Raw genomic sequence first — 22,414 nt, 5'->3', positions numbered from 1 at the left:
AGACAAGGCTTCATTTAAGGGATAATGGAATCAGATCAGAAGAACATAGAAAAAAATTATAGGAGTTTGATTGTGAATATAAGAGCATCACTCAGAATATGATGTTTGTGGGCAATTCAAACATATTGAGTTTAAGTTGGTTCTGCGTCCATGGAGTGAAAAAAGATAAATATTAAATACATCAAAGAAGATAAACAAATTAGAGCATTTGCTAATGTATCTTATTACTTGATCCTTTGGGTATTACTGATACATTTATTCCACTGATAAAGTATACATTACATGAATCATCTAGAAGACATTGTCTGGCTCAAGGGAATAGCCTCATCATTGTGACATCCATGCAGAGGAAAATGTACATGACAGATATAATCAACTAGCATTTTAGAATCAGCATGAGCTGCAAACTTTCAAGAATATGAAGGATTTACTGTATGTTTAAGTGTTTAGCATCCGGAGGAAAACATAATAGATTTCGGTAGTGTTGATCAGTAGTTTGCCAACCAATTACTTAACTTGGCAAGCTGTTCAGATTTCTATGAGCAGAGAGAAGTATGACATGAGCAGGACACTCAAAAGTGAAATTAGGAACCAAGTGACAGTAATGAAAAGTAAAATTTAAAAGTACTTATGCAGGATTATAGACAAGAATTGAAGTGATTTCCCTTGGGGTGGCTTTCTAGAAGTGAATAAACAAATTAATGGGAATTTTAAATGGCATACAAATTTGGGTTAGCATCTCTAAGTCCAGAAAACTCAGAAATAAATATAAAAGCAATTATTGAAAAGAAAATAGACTTAATATTTTTAAATGTTATATTTATAAAGGGGATAAGAATTTCACCTATTCTAATGCTAGTCTAGATTGTATTCTGAAAAATGCAATAAAAAGCCTACCTAGATTAAGTCAATATTAAGCACATAAGAGACTTTAGGCTGACTGCATTTACAGTTGAAATATAACTTTTACTCAGGTGGGCTACATAAGCCCTTAGAAACAGAAGACGTGAGAAGAAGCATTGCTCCTGAAGGAAAGCTGGGGAGGTCTGAAACAGAACTTGGAATATTGTTCCTGACTTTGTGGGAGACAGAGAGGAGTCACTGAATGTATGATCTAGGTGAGAACCATTACCTACCCGCAGCCAGAAAGGGAACAAGGCACTCAGCCATGCACCCACAGGGAAACAGATTCTTTCATGGAATCTTCCAGAAGGAGCAGAGCTTCTCACACATTGGTTCTCACTTTGTGGAACTCAGAAAAGAGAAAGTAGCTTAGATTACTGGACTTCTTTCTAATCTGCAGAAGAGAAACTATTTGTGCTATTCAAACAGCTCAAATAGAAAATTAACATGTTTCCTTTATATTAAAAGAGAACATTTTGAAATTCAATGCTGCTCATGAGAAATATCATCATTATATTATTATTATTATTATTATTATTATTATTATTGGAAGTCTTCTACAAGGTAGAAGTCACAGGAAACTACTCTGAGGTTTCCTCAGACACAAGTGCATGACCATCCTTTGGCAAATTAGGAGAGATCTTGTTTACTTGGTAAAAGCTCAATTACTTTATCATTTTGTTTTCTTCTTCCTCTTCTTCATGTTCTTCTTCTTATTATTATTATTGGTCTTTTTTGAGAAAGTCTCTCTGTAGCTTCAGCTGCCCTGGAACTCACTATGTAGACCAGGCTGGCCTTGAACTCAGAGAGATCCTCCTGCCTCTGCCTCTTGAATGCTGGGATTAAAGGTGTGTGCCACCATGCCCCACTAAGAACTTTCTTATTCTGAAATTCTTCTAACACTGGAAAATTGATCATCTCCACTTTGATAGTTTTGCATCTTGGAAAGTTTGAGGGGAAGCCATTGTGTTTTCTTGACTTCACAGAAGATTCCATCAAGGTTTTGGTGGGCACCCTGCCAGTTTCCTCTGTTTTCATTGTATTTGAAGTTAATCACATGAATTTTCACAACACCCCATCATAAATTCTTCCACTTTAATTCCCCCCTTCTCCTCCTTGCCCTCCTGTTTTTCCTTCTCCTCCTCATCTTCCTCTTCCTCCTCCTTTTGTAAATTGTAACTTTTGAATTATCTTGAAATTTAATGTGGGAATCTGGGCTAAAACCCCTCTTGTGCCCTCTTCAATCCAGAGAACATAATCATACATGGGGTTAGCATTGGTGGGTTCTTTTATCTTGGCTTTGGTCATTACCCTGAGGGCCATCCCACAGGGATTTGTTTCATGGCCATATTGTCAGCCATGTTCTGTCTACATGGGCAGCATTTTTCAAGCTTCAGTGGACAGTCTGAATGACCAGGAAGGCAGCATGGGTCTATCACCCTTTTCTAGAAAGGGCTATAGTGTTCCTAGTTCATCCCACTTAACATGGGCTTCTGGAACCATTCCCATAAAGATAGCAGCCTTTGGAAGATAGAGGATAGCGCACAGGTACACCTCCAGTCACTTAACAGTGGATCAACTTAGACATCATATTCTCAGAAACTATGTTTTTCATTTATTTCTTTTATATGTACAAGTGTATTGCCTGCATGTATGTAAGTGCATCTGTGCATGTAATGCCCACAGAGGCCAGAAGTGGGTGCCAGATCCCCAGAACTGGACTTATGGACAGTTGTGGTTGCTGGGAACTGAACCAGGGTCCTCTGTAAAAAAAATCCAGTGCTCTTAACTGCTGAGCCATCTCTCCAGTCCCAGGGACTATTTTAGGAAAGGTTTATTAACACAATATTTGTAGGACTCTATAAAATGCCTTCAGTAAAAGAAGCCTTTCCTGTCTTTCATCAGTAACTTGCCCAGCTCAGATGGTCTGTATTGCTGTGTACCTCACAAGCTTAGCTGGCTCATCAACAGCTAGTGTCCAGGATCTTTTGGTTTGGATTCCATTTGAAAACAGAAGTCTTGAGACTCAACTGAAAGACAGCCTGAACTTATTTTCACTTTTGCTAATGTTGGAAGCAGCAACCAGGAACTGAATTTTTAGCTAACTTTCCATCAGTTTGCAGTTTTCTAAATTAAGCTCAACTGAACGAGAATAAGAACTTAATTTAACTTCTGTCAATGCTGCAAACAGCAGCACCAACTGAATTTTCCATCACCTGCCATCAGCTTACACTTTTTTGTGGCTCACAGAGCTCTAGATTGCAGTAGGTGGCTTCAAGGCTGACTAGACTTGAGGATGAACATGCACCAAAGGACATGTGGGTACAAATGCTTGATGGGGTAGGACTTAACATGTATGGAGGAATGCATGAGGCCGGTGGGAGGGTGTGGGGGACATGGTTGGGGAGGGAGTCTAAATTTGATTGAGAACTGTTGTATGAAATGTACGAAAGCTCAATAAAAAAGAAATCCATTTATTTAGTCATTCACAGAATCACTGCTGTAGTGTTGAAGAGTAGGTAAATCCATGAGGATGAGACTGGCTTTCCAGGTAAGATCTGAAGAAAATGAGAGATATTGATAAAGCATCTTCATCTCAATGATTTGCATTTGATAGAGAGGATAGTTCAGGAACTATATATGATCTGTAAATATGGAAAAACATTAAAATTTAGGTGAACTGAAAAAAAAATTTGTGTTACTACAAACCAAACCACATACAGATTGGCAACAACTTCTGCACTGATTCATTTTTATCTAACTTATCAACATCATCTTTTGTAAGTCCCTTTGTTAGAAATGAATGGGCCAGGACTCTGTTAAGTAATCTAATGTCATTGCTTTCTTATTTTATGTATATGAAAGTTTTGCCTACATGTATGCAAGGGCATCACATATGTATATTTTATTAAGAGCATCATTTCTGGTTCTGTTTACAGGTGACTTGGTACTGTATAATTTCTTTCTCACATTTGCCTCTTCTGACTTTTTTGGCCAACTTTACACTAGCCTCACTGAACCAACTGGTGAATGGTCCCCATTTTTTCTGTTCTCAGAAAATTGGGTACAACAATATCATGGTTAATTTTATGTGTCAATCTGACTGGATTAAAGGACTTCTAGACAGACAGCAAAATGTTATTCTCAATATATCTGTGAAAATGTTTCTGAAAGGGGCTAGTACTTAAATCAGAAACTTAGCAAAGCAGGCAGTCTTCTTCAGTGGGGGAGGGCATCACCCGCATCTATTTTGAATAGAAAAAAAGAAAAAAAAAGATTGTAGAAAGGCAAATTCACTTGCTCTGCTGGAGCTGAGATATGAGGCTGCTACCTGCCCTGAGTTCCTAGGTTTCAGACCTTAGACTGCAGCTCCTATCGTTGGCACTGTTCCAGGCATTTGGTGTGAGATTGAATTATAAAACTAATTGACCCTGCTAGATCATGGCTCTTTTATTCTCTCATATTTGTGAGAATTATCACTAATAATAGTTTTTAAAAATCCAAAATAGGTAATCACATTTTGGTAATAACTGAACCTACTGTTTTCTTCGTGGAATAATTTCAAAATCTGAATTAATTTCCTTAATAGCTATATCTAATTCTAAAATGCATTTTAAGTGAACTTTCATTATTTTTAGGGTTTGAACTTTAACTTTTCACATGTATTTTCACAAAGTTGTTCCTAATTTTAATCTCTTCTGCATATATAATAGTATTATTTACTCTTCTCATAGCTGTAATAAAATACTTGAGACAACTGCAGGATTTCTTTTGGCACATTGTTTGATGGGGTACCATCCAACATGGTTGAAGAAGGTGCTGGAGCAAAGCGGGAGTAGATGGTAGCTGAGTAACTGCATTAGCAGTGAGGGGACAGAGGGTGCAGGTGAACTGGAATATGGAAACCCCCAGTAAGGCCCTATGTCAGCCAGCTATGCCCTACAACTTTCCCAAACAACGCTACCAGCTGCAGAATAACTGCTCAGATACATGAACCTGTGAATGACATTTCTCATTCAAATTTTAACAGAAGTAACTGATATTTAGTCAAATTTGAGAAACAGAGCTTGATACCGAATCTTCCCATTAAACATAAGCTTAGACAATTTATTCCTAGGTTGAAATGCTTATAAACTACACATAGAATATTCAGTGTATTTTCACAAGGTAAATACATCTTTGCAAGCAGCACCAGATAAAAAACCAAAAATGCTTCCTGTACCGCAGAATTCTAAAACTATTGCTTAACTTGTTTGAAGATTTATTTTCATGTGTGTGTACACACCTCCACGTGCACACGTATGGCTCCACCTCCTGTGGAGCTAGGGTTACAGGTGTATCCTGACTGTGGTTCTTATGATTGCATAGCAAATAATATTGCTAATTAGATCATCTCCCTAGCCCTTAAATTGATTATTTTTGAGCTGATAGAAAGGAAAGAGTCAGCACCGTCTTTTCATGTGATTTCTCAGGCTCACATTTATGAGACACACTCATATATAAGTTCATAGAAAAGCTCACATTTATTTATTTATTTAATTTTTTGAGATAAGGTCTCACAATCTGCCCAGCCTCATCTTAAATTCATGGCAATCATCTTGCCTCAGTCTATTGGGCAATGGAATTACAGGCAAGTAACCACCATGCCTGGCTCAGTTGTTCTTATTTTTCTATAGTACTTCACTCTAGGAAACAACTATCTATTCTACTCTTAGACACTGTCAATTCTCCTACAGACATCTTCATACATGCACTTTTGGTAAAGATGTCTTTCTTAGCCTGATCTCCCTATTCCTCCTGTGCCTTTGTATGCTTAGGTGACCCCCACACCTGGCTTAGCCTGTTCTTGATCTCATAACAAAATTCCAAAGACGGGGTGACATTAAATTGACAACCATAATTCCTTAAATATTTAAGTTTTATGAAACAAACTCACTAATTCTATTTATGAGGACTCATGACATACAAAAGAATAGTCCCATCTATGTTTCAATATATAAACATTCCAAAATATTCAGACAATGACAATATATATTCAAAATACACAAAGCATATATTTGTATATGTAGTTCATGTGAAAGGTTGATATGAAGAATTTTTTCAAAATTAAAGAACCTATTAAATATTAAGGAAATGAGCCACTTGAGACAGATCAAGAAAATATGTTTTTCTTTAGTTAATAATGTTATTCTAGCTGGTGTGCTGGCACATGCCTTTAGTCCCAGTACTTGGGAGGTAGAGGCAAGTGGATTTCTGTGAGATTGAGGCCAGCCTGGTCTATCTAGGGAGTTCCAGGCCAATTGGGGAAACAGGGAGACCCTATCTCAAACAAACAAACAAACGTTATTCTATATTGTACTATAACTGGAATGTAAATTTCTTATGTAGAAATTCAGCATGTTTCTGCACAAAATTCCTAAAAGTGTTTTTGTTTTGATCACTGTTTCATGCATTACTTTTACTTTACTTTCAGACTGCCTTGGTTGTTGCTATGCAGTGAAAACAGAATGCAAGCCACATATGTGATTTAAAAGTTCTTGTAGCCACACTGAAAAGAGAAAAGAAGTGAATTATTAACCTAATACGTCTAAAATATTTTAACATATTACATTTACATATTTAAAAATATTACATTTGTAATCCATTTTCTAATCAAAAGTTTACTTTTATAGTATATTTTATTGAATACTAAAGTTTCATCAGTAATACTTGACTAGTATTTCAGTATCATAAAATTTTCAGTAAATTCACATAATCTGATTTTTCCAACAGTACTTAAAACTTCTCCAATAAATTATGTTAGTTTGTAAATTTGCTAGTTAAGTTAAATATTCAGTCACACTGGTCACACTTAACAGAGGCCAACGGGAAAAACAATGAACTCTAGCATAAATAAAAATTTAATAAAGAAACAAAAACCTGAACCTGTATACTTGGGTGGTATCAAGTCTACTGTGGTAGATATTAAAGCTGCTCTACTAGCATGTGGAGTCAAATCATTCTCATCACCTTAATAGTTCCCTTATTATATTTTAGTCTATTTCTTATTAAAATATTTTGTTTAATTTTTGGATTTTTTTTTAATGTGTGTATGTTTTGTCTGTATGCTAGTGCACACATGTGTGCAGTGCCTGTGGAGGCCAGAAGAGGTCATCAGATCTCGTGGATCTGGAGTTACTAACAATGGTGTAGGTTGCCATGTGGGTGCTGGGAACCAAACCTGGATCATCTGAAAGAGCAGCCAGTGTTCTTAACTGCTGAGTCATCTCTCCAGCCTCTTATTAAAGAATTATTTGAGGCTACAAAACGCCTGCATGAGATACCAAGCTGTATCACAAAGGGGTCAAAGGGAGAGTAGCCCTTGCTCTTAATCATACTGAAATTCCTTATCTTCTGATCACTAGCAATAGCATTCTTTTTTTCTTTTTTAAAATATATTTTATTATTTTTATGTGTATGAGTGTATTGCCTGCATGCATGTGAGTCTAACCCTATCGTGCAGTGCGGCGGAGGTCAGAAGAGGGCTTTGGATTCCCCTGGAACTGGAGTAAAGAACAATTCGTAGCCGCCATGTGGGTGCTGGGAATCAAACCCGGGTCCTCTGGAAGACCAATCAGTGCTCTTAACTGCTGAACCATCTCTCCAGCCCACAATATCATTCTTTAATGAGATTTCTGTGTTGGAATTCTGAACCTAAAATGAGTCGGTTGACATCATAATCTCTGTTGTTTTCACAACGTGTCAAGAACTGTTTTCAAATGCTTTCAGTACCTCATGTCCAACACGTAAAAAGCTTATCTTATTATGAATCATTTCATTGTAGGAAAAAGTGAAACGGGCTGAAATATTAGTATTTTACACTAAGTAATTTATCAAATAATCAGAAAACAGTAAAAAAAAGTTATGATTGAGTTCGATTTCTTCAAGTTTCAGAAGAAGCAATTCTGATTTTTTCAAAAATTATTCTTTTCGTTTCAAACATTTATATATAATGAATTCTGGGCATTTTCAACAGCGATTAACGTGTCATCCCCGTCTGTCCAACTGAAACTCCTCTCCGGAAGCCCAGTTTGTACTTTAGTATCTTTTTGAGTGTGTGATGCACTGAGTTTCTTTATGGTTTCTTGCATGAGCATGGTCAACACACCAGGTGGCTATGAAAATGCCACCCAACAGTTTGCCTGTGGGAGGTGGGATTCAGATCTATGAAGGCATGTTAATGGGCCAATTCAGAAGATTCCAAATTGATTTGTATACATAGGGCGGCCAGCTCAGCAATCCAGAGTCTCTTCACACTGTCACTACCAAAGCACTATTCCCTATTAGATCCACAGCCAAAGTGCACAGATGCGCTCACTGGATGGGAGTACCACTTTAAAAAATGTGAGAAAATGCAAGCTCGCAGTGCATGTCGGACCCTACCTCACCTCCAGCACTAAATTCACTGGATAACGCTGTATGTGCTTTCCGGGAAGAGTTTCCACGCACTCGGGCAGTCACAGGAAGAACCCCAAGAAAATTCCCACGCTCCTCAGAGATCCCAAGGCGCTGAAGCTCTGCGAGTGCGCATGCGCCTCACTCCAGCGCATGCGTTTCAGCCCGCGCATGCTCAGAGGCTGAGGCAGTGGGGGTGGGGAGGGGGTGTCCAGTGAGGCCGAAGGAGGCCTGCCCGCCCCGCCCCACCCCATCCCGCCCCGCCCCGTTACCCCGGCCGCGACATAGAGCTTTCCCTGCCGCCCCGCCCCGTTACCCGGGCCGCGACATAGAGCTTTCCCTGCACGCCTGCAGCTTCTCGCTTCCCTTTCCGGGCAGGCGGACGCCCGGCGCAGGTTTTCCCGTCTCTCCGCGCGCTCCTCGCGGTACCCTCGCTGCGCTCCATGGAGCGCGCGGCGGGGCGGAGGAGCCGGGCGGCCCTCGGGCTCTGCGCCGCAGGTGAGCCGCGGGCGGTGGGGAGAGGCGGGAGGCTGGGCGGGTGGAGTGGCGGGGACCCCGGGGCGCTCGTCCTGCCCCTTCTCTGTATCCCGCTGTCCATCCCGGCTCGTCCCGATCCACTGCCCCGTGTGGAGAGGATGCCGCTGCCTTCTGTGATGAGAGGAAGTTTCCGCGACTCCATTGACAGGCGGGGAGGATGTCGCTACCCTGCTTGGCCACTGTTCTGAGTCTTGGCACGTTGGAAGGCTTTTCATTAGCCTGGCTAGGAGAGGGTGGTCAAGGGCAGATCGTGGCCAGGTAGCCAGGACTGTGCGGACCGAGAATCTGTCTGTTCGTCCCTCTCAGCCCTTTGCTGTCAGCGCGGGGTGCCCTGGCTCTCATTGTGGTTCCCTTCCTGACTCAGCCACCATTTAGAGCCTTTGCCAAGTACTGCTCTGTTGTAAATATTGGAGCTGTAGCCCTATTTTGTTATTTTTTTTTTAATCCCACTTGGGGAGAAGATAATAGGATTTGGACTTGAATTTGGACTTTTTAATGAAGGAATAATTGCTTTTAGAGAAGAAATCAGAAATTATCTCTAGTCCAGAAAATTAGGGTAATGAAGAGGAAAAAAAATAAAAGAAAGTGAAAATATGTAGAGCAAGCATATATTTTATGTACTCGCTTGCCTAGCACCTACTCATTGCAATACGATACACGTAGAGTACATTTTAACAACTTACAAAGTATGTGCGCTTTTGTTCACCCTGAGATGATCAAGTGAGAGTTAACGGTAGATTGTAAAGAAAAAATCAAACATTTTATAGGTGACTAAGCTTAAGGCAAGAGCAAAATGAAATCATTTATATTCTACATTGTCTTTTCGTTCCAGTTATGTTGCTTGACCTGGCTGTCTGCAAAGGATTTGTAGAAGATCTAGATGATTCGTGAGTAAATATATATGTATTTTTTAACGCTGTCCAGCTCAGATGTTATCTATCTACATAAGAGTCCAGTCTTAATAATAGACACTGTAGTGACTGATGCTTTGCATATTGCTAATTTAGTTTCCAAACGTTGTTTTAAGTTCCATTTACATGCAAAGTGGAGATGTACCCCAAAAAGCTCTGATAGTAATTATAAGATGAAAAATCTTGCAGATATTTCCATATTGTTTTACCATTTTTCTTCAAATGTGTGACTTCTCTGGGTTAATAACACAGATTGTGTGAAATTCTGATCTTACAGTAACACAGATTGAGCACAACACTTTGGTCCACTAGGTCTAGCTTCCTTGGCAGAATTCTGTATGTGATCTTCTGTCTTGACCGCAGGCAATAACAATGGTTTCCCTGTCAGGCCAGATGTGGGGAAGGTGCTCTTCCCACACCAGATTTGGTGCACGATCAGTGCATTACAATCTGGAGGGGATTTGTAGTCAAGGTGTGTACATGTGTGTGTGCGTGCAGCTAGTGCATACATGTGCAGAGGACAGAAATTTACATTGGGTATCCTGCTCTATTGCTTCCCAACTATGCCTTTGAGACAGGCTCTCTTACTGAACCTGGTGGTGGCTGGCAGCCAGCAAGCCCCAGCAGTCTTCCTGTTTCTGTCACCCCACACACAACACTACGACCCTGGGGTTTCAGGCTCTGTACAGGAATGTTGGGATCTGAACTCAAAGTGTTTTACCCACTGAACCATTTCTGAAGACTGTTAATTCCAGTTTCCCACCTTGTCTTCATTGACCTCCTTGGCACCTGATTACATGACAAAATCACTGTAGTGAGTAATGTGATCATTTGAACACAAGTAAAAGGCATGAAGGTCCTGTGGGTCCAAATCATACAAATGGGTCTTGTGGTATGTTTGCATATTGTTTATAGAAACACTGTGATTCTGAAGAAAACCTTTTGTTAATGAGAAAGTAGCTTTGTTAACTCAATGGTATCTTGGGTATGTCAGTGTAGGCCACCTTTTTCATACTGCCCTAAGAGTCATGACTCTGCCTGAGGAGGAGGGAATTCTGCTTCTGATAATCACTTTCTTTCCTCTGTGGATGCTTACACAAAAGGCCTTTCCATTGGGGAACATAACCAATGGCCTACCTTGCTTATGGGCTAAGTGTGAAAAGTGAATTGTTCCATGTAGAAGTGCCAGCAAATGTGCAACCATCTGCTACCCCAATCTGCAAGACAATGACCCAGGAAAATTCAGATGTGATCCCAGACTGCGCAGGGAATGCCATTGGTGAGAAGGCACCAAACAGTATCAAAAGAAGTCTCACTTGTCACATCCTAGAGAAGGCTAGAGATACTGCACAGATACACAGGTCCACAAGCCATGAAATTCTCACCAAATGGAACGTGTTGGACCTTTTGTGTCATCCATAATGCACCTCTCTACCTATGTTTCTCTGAGGTTCACTTAGTCATCATCATGCTTTGTGCTGACTTGCTCGCATTCTTTCTGGGTCATATGTACTTTTCTTCCTGTTCGGGTTTTCTAAGAGCATTGGCTCTGATGGTCACCCTGGAGTTTTGATAGAGCCTAGACTCAGTGGGCCCATGCATGTGCATACAATGAATTCTACATACTAGTTCACAGGGGCTATCTGAGTGTTTTAATGGACAGTTAAAAGGACAGGCCTAACCAGTTGATAGCAGTTTACAGGTTTATCATGGCCTGGAATGTCTGTCTCATGCATGTGATCTTATGCAGTGGTTCTACAGTTGTTGCTTTTCACAAATATTTTATGAAAACGGAGCATTCCTTACCAAGAACTGATGAAAACTCTAAATTCCAAGTTCTTAGATGTGAACAAAGGGCCGATCTTGCAAGCAGGCTTTTCTAAGCATAGCCTTATATCTGCTGCACTACATTTCCTGCACTTTAAAATGGAGTAGAAGAGTGAAGAGCTGAGGCATTTGCAATCATTCCTCAGTAACCACAGGGAGTAGTTCCAAAGTTTTCTACAGATAACAAAATGTGGATGCTTAAGTTCCTTATGTGAATGATAAATTATTTGCATCTATCTTACAAATCCTCCTGTGCATTTTAACTCATCCCTATGTTAGTTATAACACCTAACAAAATATAGATATGCTGTATTGTTAATGGGCTAATAAGAAAGAAAACCTTCACTTGTTCAGTAAAGTGGAACCTCTTGGCCCCAGTTAGAATATCAGATAATGGAAGCAGACTACGTTTGTGTTTCTCCCCTTTCTCCCCACAAATTCTCTTTTCTGTTGTTGAATTCTTCACTTCCTTGATCAGTTTTCTATTTAAATTCCTAAAATGCTTGGATAGGTTCAGATTTAGAGGTCACTGAGTAAAAACTCTAAATAGAAATTTTATTCAAAGAATTTGGTCTGTGTTCTTATAGTTAATAATTTAGTATGCCTACTTATACCATTTGTAAATAATACTATTTACATCCATAAATATTCCTGGTAGGAGTGTTTGTGAACATAGTTATAATTCAAACTTGTTTTTCCTTTTGTTTTTAGGTTTAAAGACAATCGAAAAGATGACATTTGGCTTGTTGATGTGAGTATGCAAATTTAAATATTATTTTCTATCTCTTCCACGCAAAGAAGGCAATTTGTTTTTTCAGATGCTGCTATTTAGATTTTTATTTCCCCTGTGTGTATGTGAGTGATGTGTGTGTGCCTGTATACATGTGTACTTGCAAGTGTGAGCTCTCTTGATTGCATAGGTCATCACATGGTGTATTCCATGCCTTTGAAGGCCAGGAGTTGACCATGGGTATCTTCCTAATTGCTCTGTTCCTTTTGTATTGACACAGAGTATTTCATTGAACTTGGAGCTCACAATATCTACTAGTTTCACTGGCTAGCTTTCTCTCAGGATTCCCTGTCTGTGCCTCCTGTGGGCCAAGATTAGAGTGGGCTAACTAACATGCGTCCCAGCTTGTACATGTGTTCTAGGGATGCAAATTTTGGTCCTCAGAGGTGTGTGAGAAGCTCTTTACCTATTGAGTTCCCTGCCCCTGTTAATTTTTTATGTTAAAATGAACCTTGGAGACTTCAAGTTCCTGGCAAAGGAATCTATTTTCAATGAAATGATGGGGGTGGGATCATTAAGAAAGGAAGCTGGAACCATTTCTTATAATGAGGCTGTGGATTATATCTTAAAGACCTTGTTAGGATTTTAGCATAGAAAATTTACTCTTGTTTCTTCGTACTTTTAAGCGATTAAGTTATATTGATAATAGTAACAAACATACTTTCATCCTAATACTAGAAAAAAAGAAGTTTGATCTAAGTCCTTGCTTGCAAGCTTGCAATGCTTAGGCCTCATCATATTTGAAACTTCCATGTGGAAGGTGGGGAGTGGGGTTAGCAGCCAAAGAAATGGAACAGCATGGCAGAGTTGGTGATTCCTGAAGCTACAGAATAGGGCATGAGAATCCACTGCTCAGTTGAGCATTTCTATGGTATATTTAAAACTAAGACTTATTTCATGAAAATACAGGAAGTTTTGTGTTAATACCACATAACTGAGGAGCTGATTATCACCTACCATTTGGTGAGGTCATGGTTTTAATCAACCTGGCACTCATCCTTTAAAAAAATGTATTATTTTCATTTTGTGTGTGTGTGTGTGTGTGTGTGTGTGTGTGTGTGTACTGCCTGTATGTGTGTAAGTGCACCAATGCCGTGTAGTGCTAGTCAAAAGAGGGTGTCGGATGCCCTGGAACTGGAGTTATGGACAGTTGTTAGCCGCCTTGTGGTTACTGGCAACCAAACTCCTGTCTTCTGAAAGAGCAGCCAGTGCTCTTAACCACTGAGCCATCTCTTCAGCCCCCCACTGCATTTCATCTTAATGAGCACCCATATCTTACCAGCGAATACAATGGAAGTCAGTAAAGGCACCTCTGTGTTGAAAGTTTTATAATAGGAGCAGATTGATGCTTGCCATTAACACAGGGTACATGTGATATGGTGCATCATGTTTATTTAGTGCTTTTAAGTTATCTAGAACATGGGCATACTCATGTAAAATGAAAAGCTTTAAATCCATCATGTTTCTGTTCTAAATAGGTATCACTAAACATTTAAAATGAAGTTTAAATAATGTTACTTTTGGGGCTGGAGAGATTGCTTGGTGGTTAAGAGCACTGGCTGTTTTTGCAGAGGAACCAGGTTCAATTCCCAGCACCCACAAGGCAGCTAACAACTGTCTGTAACTCCAGTTTCAGGGGATCCAACATCCTCTTGATTTGTAGGCACTGCGCAGCAGTGGTGAACATACACACATGCAGGCAATATATTCATATACATAAAATAAAAATAATAAAATTTTTTTAAATGTTACTTTGAGGTGTGTGCCAAGAGTTAAGCTATCTGGATTTATATGGTTTCAAAAAAATTTTTTGACTGAATTTTTGTGTATTTCATACAGAACATCTCAATCAGTCTTAATCATCTTTATATCCACTTCCCCACTGGCACCCTCCCGTAGCACCCCCGCCCCCCGGAGTTCATACATTCTGTCATTTGTGTTAAGGCCTATTGTGGCAAGTTAGTGTCTCCAGACGTTCCTTAGTGCACGTTCATCTGAGGTCTTGTCAGCCTGACTTTATGTGTTTTATCTTGTTATAGTACTGCTTAGAAACGGTCTACCCTGTAACAGATTAATAACAGATTATTTAAAGAAATTCTTGAATATTATGATTGGTTTTCATTGTAGTGCCACATTTTCATATTTGTTTTCTTTTTCCTTTTGGGTAGTTTTATGCACCATGGTGTGGCCATTGTAAAAAACTGGAACCAGTCTGGAATGAAGTTGGGCTTGAGATGAAAAGCATTGGTTCTCCAGTTAAAGTTGGAAAAATGGATGCTACTTCCTATTCTAGTAAGCCTTTAGTGAACTGTTTTACTGTTTTTAATAATGAAAATATGTTAAGTAAATGAATTAGCTGTTGAGTTTTTACTATACACTGTGTGCTGATCTTAAGCATTAGGGTCATGTAAGCCATTGTTTGTTCCTATTGGGAGTCCATCTTGATAATCATTTTACAGAAGGCAGCTACCAAGAAGTTGAATATGTAATTGTGATAGTGATAGGTAGGTATGTTAAATGAACAGTTTCTTGTCTGAGTAAGCTGAGAAGGAATGTTAGGGGAATGAATAGGAATTAAAAGTATGTCTTGAGTTTGTGAAAATATAAGTGAGGGTTAAGAAAGTGTTCAGAGTTGAAAATGAGTTTACTGAGTAGGTAGAGAATTGAATGAATCTGAGATGGGTACCTGGGAGCCCATAGACCAAATCTTCCTGGTTTTGTAAACAAAATTATTGGAATATTGCACAGTCATTTGTTTAGTATTGTGTATTTACTATTTTCACACTCCACTGCCAAAATTGTGACAGAAACTACCTGTTCCCCATAGCATTTGTTTAAATATTATGGAAAAACTTTGCCGGCAGATGTTTTAAGGGATATGAGAAAAGCAGAAGTTGAGCTCAGAGGATTGTGGGGTGTCACAGTAATTGGGAAAGAGCATGGCTCAGACAGCATGACTGGCACTGTCCACTGCTTTTTGTGTGACACCGTGAAGTCTTCTGAGGGCCGTAGCTTTGACTTCCTTATTGGTGGATACAAATCACATATTTAATTATGATGTTTCTTTTCATTGGCTGTTTTGAAGGTTGAGTCATGTTGCTTGTGTAAAATCTTTACGTCCACTAAAGATTAAGTCCCATCTTTTACTTAATAAAGTAGAAGTATATGAATAAAGTGAGTAGAAGTATAAGATGTGGTAATGTACTTGCTTGCTTGTGTTTTTTTAGTTGGTTTTTGTTTGTTTGTTGTTTTAACTAGGACAAGATACTATCCTATGGTTCTGACTGGCCTGGAACTTACTGTGTAGCCCTCAAACTCACATGAGTCCTCCTGCCTCAGCCTCCCAGCTGCTAGGATTATAGGGTGAGCCATCACACTCACCTTTGAAATGTGCCTTTCTTTTTCATAAATTCAACTTCATACTCTAGATTGTTACTTTGGAGCAAGACAGACTCATGTTTCAATTTCAACAGTAGCATCCTACTTTTTGGTTTTGAAGGAGTACTTAATGGTTGCTCTTAATTTTAGTTTTCTTATCTGTACTTTGATCGTGAAGACTGTATTATGTTTCTCAGAACCCTTGGCACAATGACTGTTGCATGTGATAATAAAGTATGTGCCATATTATGAAGAGTTCTAAGTCACACAGTGACAGTTTACTGTTTGTCAATAGGGAAAGAACACATTTTTAGGAAGGCCAGTGACTGAATAAAATGCTGAAAGACAGCAGTAGGTACAGGAAGATCTAAAAGCACGTTTAAATACATTCTGTGCAGAGTGCTGGGAGGTTTGGGTGGAAGCAACAGGGTGAAGTCAAACGGTTCTCATGGTTCTTTTCAAGGCTGAAGTCATAGCTGAGGTAGATTAGCACCACAGAATAAGGAAGGCCCATAGGCAGTGGCGTCATGAAGGCCAATGTGCTTCCCAAACTTTTCCACTATTGCAAAAGGATGTAAGTTTAATTTTCACTTTATTTTCAAGATATCAGCTGGTTTGAGTTGACAATCTTAGTTTATTAATGATTATGAATCAGTTATCTAGAATGTAGTTGTTAGAGCTGAAATTACTGAATCACATAAATGAATTTTTGAAAGTTTGGAAGGAGAAAAGATAACTAGCAGAACATTTTTCTAGCGAGGGAGAGAATAATATGCTTGAACTGGTACTTCTTGTAAAAGTTTTTAACAGTGTTAAAGAAGTTATAGCTTTTGGTGGTTGCTCCTTACGGTTATTGTGACTAGACATAAGATCAGACATATCTTAATTATAAAGATGCATGCACTCAAATTTGCTCATTGCTCATTCATCCATGTACTCAGAGTTTATTTTCAACTGTTTATGAACTTCTGTGTCAATCTTTAGAGGTTAAAGGAGAACTGAACAATTTCCACTTGTCACTTGTCCAGGAAATGCTTATAGCCTTTTGGTGGGAGAAGGGAACTAAGTAAGTAAATACCAGAAAGTCCCAAAATGGCAAAATTTTATTGAAGGATTTAATGGACTAGTAATAAATAAAGTGGGATTATAAAGGATAGGCCATTGGGAAAAATATATATAGTACATGTACTACATACAGATTATAAATTTTTTTTTTTTTTTTTTTTGGTCTTTTTGAGACAGGGTCCCCCTGTAGCTCCCGCTGTCCTGGAACTCACTATGTAGACCAGGCTGGCCTTGAACTCACAGAGATCCGCCAGCCTCTGTCTCCCAAGTGCTGGGATTAAAGGCGTGTGCTACCACGCCCGGCTATAAATATCATAAACTGTATGCTTCAGTGATAAGTCAAAACTTAAAATATCTAATTTCTTGATTTTTTTTAAAAATTAGTATTCATTAAGTGCCCTATGTGCCACTATTAAAGGGGTACTATGATTAGGGTTAAAATAGCCAAAATAAGGGTTGGACATACAGCTCCGTGGTAGAACACTTCCCTAACATGCATAAGCCCAGGGCTTTAATAGCTGATATGTTCTTTTTGAATAGTATGGACAAGAAAGTATTTTAAATGCGATCATAAAAAGCAGTATTAATTGGTTTTTAGAATTTGCGTATAGTTTAATTAGCCACTATGTTGATGCATTTTAATTTCATGAATGGGGTTGTTACATATTTTGTTATTCACATAGCATTGTACTATAGGATTTGCTGTACAGAAAACATACATTAGCACATTACCTCACTTACCTTTGGGAAAAGTGAAAGGGGAACATAAGGAGGACTAACATCTGCCAAGTGTTTGGTAGGTACTTTATATACCTGTGTAATGTGCTCTGTGAATGTAGAATCTCCTATACTCCTCCCAGCCAACTTACTATGCTACCTGAATAGTGATGCATTCTTGTGAATCCTGTTGCTACTTGTATGGCTCAAATATAGTTTATTGCAAAAGTCTTTCTTCCATAGAAAATCTGTAGAGTCAGCATTGATTTACCTAAAAGATGTTAATGAGTATTCACTATATGCTAGGACATGTCAGGCACATTCTAGACATTGGTAATATACCATTGAACAAAAAGAAATTTTTGGGCTCATGGGACTTACCATATTAAAAAGAGAAAAGATAACCAGTAAAGATAAGTAAATTATTTGGTGTTTCATGTCAGTAAATACATTATCTCCACTGTGCTCTGCAGAAAAAGAATGCCATCTTCCTAATATTTAGAAAAAACATGAGTAAGTATTCATAAACTGCTGTCTAGAGATTACAAATAGTTTTTTGTCTTATAATCCTCAGTGTTTCCTTAAATACTTCAAGACTACTTATAGATTTCAGTCAATTTTGGAGTTAAATTAGTGAAGGACTGAATGTTTTCAAGCCATCTGTCAGGATTCATGTCTTAAGTTTAGAATACTGGAGATTTGGCTATTTCATAGATACCTCTTCTGTCCCCATTGGACACTTGTGATTCTCAGCATATTTTCTGAAAACTGTCCACCTGCCTTAACATTTCCCGAGTATTCACTGCCCTTTCAGAGTCCAGGGGCCCATACCAACTGACTATAGAAAAATCTTGCACATTGGGTCATGAGAGTAGTTTTGCATTCAGTTTGAATATTTTATGACAGAACTTAAATTGGGAAACCATAAAGTAGAATATTGTTGGCTGTGTATTTACATGATTGGTTTGGTTATAGAGGATTGTTCAGAGTGATCAAGTGTAGATTATTTGGAGTAGCTTATTTCTCAGTTGTGTAATTATGGCTGAAACAATTGTCATCAGACTCAACCCAAAAAATCTTTGTAGATAGAGCTTTGAACTAGAGAAATTTGAATTACTGTGATTTCTTTTTCTATGCTTGAAATTGTACCTAATCTTTTGATACAGTTTTAATCAATACTGTAATCAAAGAAGTTTTTTAAGAGTCACTGTAAGTTCATATTTGTATTTTAGTATGTATAAGATCATGCAGAGAAAAAAGGAAGAGAGACAGAGAGAAAGACAGAGACCTAAAAATACTTCTCATTCAGAAATTAAATTATGATATAATTTCCTCTATCACAGTATGTTGATTTCTGTCCTAGAATCCCTAAAATTTTCTTTACTCTCAGCTTACATGTAACGTGTAACCTCATTACTGAAAAGATTATGTTTGTCTCACTCTGTTGCCAACATTTGCAATGGCGTTTGGTTAAATACTCTGACTTCCTGTTTAAGGATTATATTTGCAAATTGATTTCCTTTCCTGATTGTCAACTCTTTGTAATCCTTGACTATAGTGGGTTTCTCAACCTTATGTTATTGATGTTTAGGGAGATATATTTTTGACTTCCCTTTTTATGCTATGCTGTTTGTGTTCTGTGTATTGTAGAAATGTTTTGCAACATCTCTGATCTCTGCTTCTTAGATACCAGTAGAACCCCATTTGTCATGTCACTGACTCTAACCGATATGCTAATCAAAAGTATTTCTACTTATGTAAGAGTCACTACTTAATGCCCTTTTCATGTTGACCATATAGTGACAGTGAATATGAAGAAAAATAGTGTTTTTACTATTTTAGCTGTAAGAACTTCAGAGGTGAAGTCTAGCCCTCATTCCTACCCCCTTCAGTTCATAGATCTGGTAATGGAAGGTAAGTAAACTGAAAGTGGAGTGACCAATTTCATATGTTACGTCGAAGGCGAAGTTTGGCCTAGAATCTAAGGTCATCTTGATACTTCCCATCTGTCTATACTATCGAGCTGTGATAATTCAACGGGAAAACAGAAATAAAGTAGCTGACTTCACATTTAACCTTTTTTATGAATGCTTAAAATTACAAAGCATCAGGGACTAGAGAGATGGCACAGCAATTGAAAGCACTGACTGCTCTTGTAAGAACCTGGGTTCAGTTCCAGCACCCACTCACACAGAGGCTAACAACTATCTATAACTCCATTTCCAGGGGATCTAACGCCCTCTTCTGGCTTCTGAGGTCATTGCACAGCATGGGCTCACTTAAATCCATGCAGCAAAACACCCATAAAGTAGAAACCTAAATAAATTTTTAAAAATTTAAAAAACAGTTTAAAAGCTTCAAGGGAAGTTACTCAGGTTGTAATCAGCTTCCTCTAGATAGGGAATGATCTCAGCTTTTTATATAAACCATTCTTCCCTCAAGTTTAAGATAAAAACTTAAGTCTGTTAGACGAATTTCAACCCTTGCTTCCTGATTACTATTTTTCACTCACACAAGTTTCCATGTCCTCTCTATTTTTATTTTCTTTATCTGAATTTGCACCATTTTTTCCTCACACTATTATTTTGAGGTACAGTTAATGATATTTAAGTTATAAAATACTCCACTTTAGTATTTATTAACATTTTGTTTTCATTAATGTACCATCTGATAATTGCTAGCAGTGAGATCAGAATCAGGGGAGGAAGGTTACAGAGTTCTGTATGCCAGACTATGATATATTATTCTCTACATGTGTTCTCATTTTAAAATCTTGCTGCATGCATTCTCTCATATGAGTTCCCTGGATTTTTATTTGTGTGTACATGTGGGGAGAGCATGGGTCATGAAGCTAGAGAAGGTGACACAGGAGAAAAGGACGTCATCTTAGGGGTGGGTCATGAAGCTAGAGAGGGAGCCACAGGAGAGAAGGACGTTATCTTAGGGGAAGGGGAGGGAGAGATGTAACTTCCTTTGGTATTCATTTTTATCCCTTCTGAGTATTTCATGTAATTCATAGGTTAGGCTATTAATTGTTTTGTATGAAAATGTCATGTTGTATTTTTCCTTTGTGAATTTCTTAACACTTAAAAACATGTTTGGGTTTATAGAAATATGCTTTTTTCCCTAAGTAAAAAGGCTCATGTGTTACCTAGTTTCTCAGTTTAAATTTAGAAATATTTATTCTTTTTCTTGTCAAGGCATTGCTTCAGAGTTTGGAGTTCGAGGTTATCCAACAATTAAGCTGTAAGTTGAGTGTTGTGTGTTTATATGTATATTTTAATAGTTCACTCTGCTTACATTTCACTTATTTCTAGTGATTTCTTCACAGGGTTGAAGGTCTGATTCCAGCCATTGTTTTTAATCCAAGTCTATGATCCCAGAAAAGAGAGTACACCTTTATGCTTTTTCTTCATGTTTAAGTTGTGTGGTATATGGCTAATTCAGGAAATGTATTCTGAGTGCCTACCCTGGCATATACTTGCAGGATGAGGTATACAGTCATAAATTAGGAAGGTCTCTTTCTGGAGGAGCTCAGGTCCATATTATGCTTTTTCCTCATAATCATGTCTCCTGATGGATTTCACATATGTGATTGAAGAGACTTATTTTATGTGGCATGAAATAAAGCTAATCAACATTGATGTGTGTCAATTCTAATCCATGGGTCATATCTAGTAGAGAATATAAGTTGGAAAAAATGCTGTGATTCTGAAGGAATTGTTATTATTGTAATGATTTTATTGAATTTTCCATCATTTTCATTATCCTTATTTTGGTAATATGGGGAGCTAAGCAGTTGTTTTCAGTTGTTTTTTTTTTTAAGTAAACTGACTTTCTCTCCAATGTCTTGGAATCCCAAATTACAAAATTTGAGTTACTTTATTATTTCTGCAGCTTTATGTTGACCTTTTTCCTCTGTTTTTGAAAAATGTTGGTTATTTGTATTATAGTTGTGTTAAATAAATTTTCCCTTACTTCTTCTTTATTGATGTTCTATTTTTGCTTCTTTGTTGTTCTTTTTAATGTGCAGTTAACTAGACATTAACTAATTCATCAGCAGGTTTTTGGAGGATAGTCTAAGTTTTAGGAATGCTGTTTTATGCATAGTTCATGATGCATGTTGCAGCATTTATCAAATAACTATAATATTGTACTGGTGAAAATGTACTTTGCCTCCACAAAAATGCTTAGTTCCTGGTCCTTTTATTTACCATTGGACAGAGAAGATAATGAAAATTACACTAGTGTGAAGCTTTTGACTATAAATGTGCAGATATTCAGCTTTCAGAAGGCGTATGATAGAGCTGTCCTCTACAGAGGAGAATGTGTTCATGTCATGTTAGTGAACTGTCATCTTTCCTTTGCATTTACTCTAATGGCAGTTGCCCTCTGTTTTCCATGACTGTGCTACTTCTGTAGCTTCTCTGTGTTTAGTGCCTTATGTATTTTATGTAGTTTAACTTTATGCAGTAGTGGATGATTGACATTAAATACAGAGATAATTAAATTAAATTTTATATATAAATTACATTTTCAAATAAATTTCAACTTTTTTTTTTTTTTTTTTAAGATTAAAGGGGGACTTGGCATATAATTACAGAGGTCCACGGACTAAAGATGATATTATTGAGTTTGCTCACAGAGTGTCTGGGTAAGTTAGAAAACTCTTTTGCCATAGGATTTTAATATTTGAAAATGAAATATATTTTAGTAGACTATATTGGACATACCTATTTTAGAGATACATCATATTTTATACTATATGTTAATCTCACTTAAATTTACTTTGTGTATAGAAGAATTTCTTTTCTCCAGTGAATAAAAACATTTTCAATTTTTTGACTACTTA

General features: G+C 37.9%; 1 protein-coding gene and 1 long non-coding RNA gene across 3 annotated transcripts in view; one reads left to right on the top strand and one right to left on the bottom strand.

Annotated features, from left to right (window-relative positions):
* Nucleotides 1-3,357: 3,357 nt before the first annotated feature.
* Nucleotides 3,358-8,433, bottom strand: LOC115068716. 2 transcript variants are annotated; one of them, XR_003848061.1, is made up of 2 exons: nucleotides 8,326-8,433; nucleotides 3,358-3,548 (listed from the first exon to the last, which is right to left on the bottom strand). It is a non-coding gene; the product is annotated as an uncharacterized LOC115068716 (long non-coding RNA). The 2 variants fall into 2 exon arrangements; XR_003848060.1 differs by having other exon boundaries at nucleotides 8,331-8,433.
* A 209-nt stretch (nucleotides 8,434-8,642) lies between these two features.
* Tmx3 (thioredoxin related transmembrane protein 3) overlaps nucleotides 8,643-22,414 on the top strand; it is a 37,008-nt gene continuing 23,236 nt past the window's right edge. Inside the window, exons 1-6 of the mRNA XM_008824925.3 lie at nucleotides 8,643-8,835; nucleotides 9,707-9,761; nucleotides 12,324-12,363; nucleotides 14,571-14,694; nucleotides 20,763-20,808; nucleotides 22,136-22,216. Of these exons, the coding sequence (XP_008823147.1) occupies nucleotides 8,781-8,835; nucleotides 9,707-9,761; nucleotides 12,324-12,363; nucleotides 14,571-14,694; nucleotides 20,763-20,808; nucleotides 22,136-22,216 (401 nt within the window). The 5' untranslated portion in view covers nucleotides 8,643-8,780. The remainder of the gene's footprint in view (nucleotides 8,836-9,706; nucleotides 9,762-12,323; nucleotides 12,364-14,570; nucleotides 14,695-20,762; nucleotides 20,809-22,135; nucleotides 22,217-22,414) is intronic.

Source organism: Nannospalax galili, unplaced genomic scaffold, assembly GCF_000622305.1.
Source record: "Nannospalax galili isolate Female #2095 unplaced genomic scaffold, S.galili_v1.0 scaffold709, whole genome shotgun sequence".
NCBI lineage: Eukaryota > Metazoa > Chordata > Mammalia > Rodentia > Spalacidae > Nannospalax > Nannospalax galili.
This window is presented reverse-complemented; position numbering and strand designations above follow the sequence as displayed.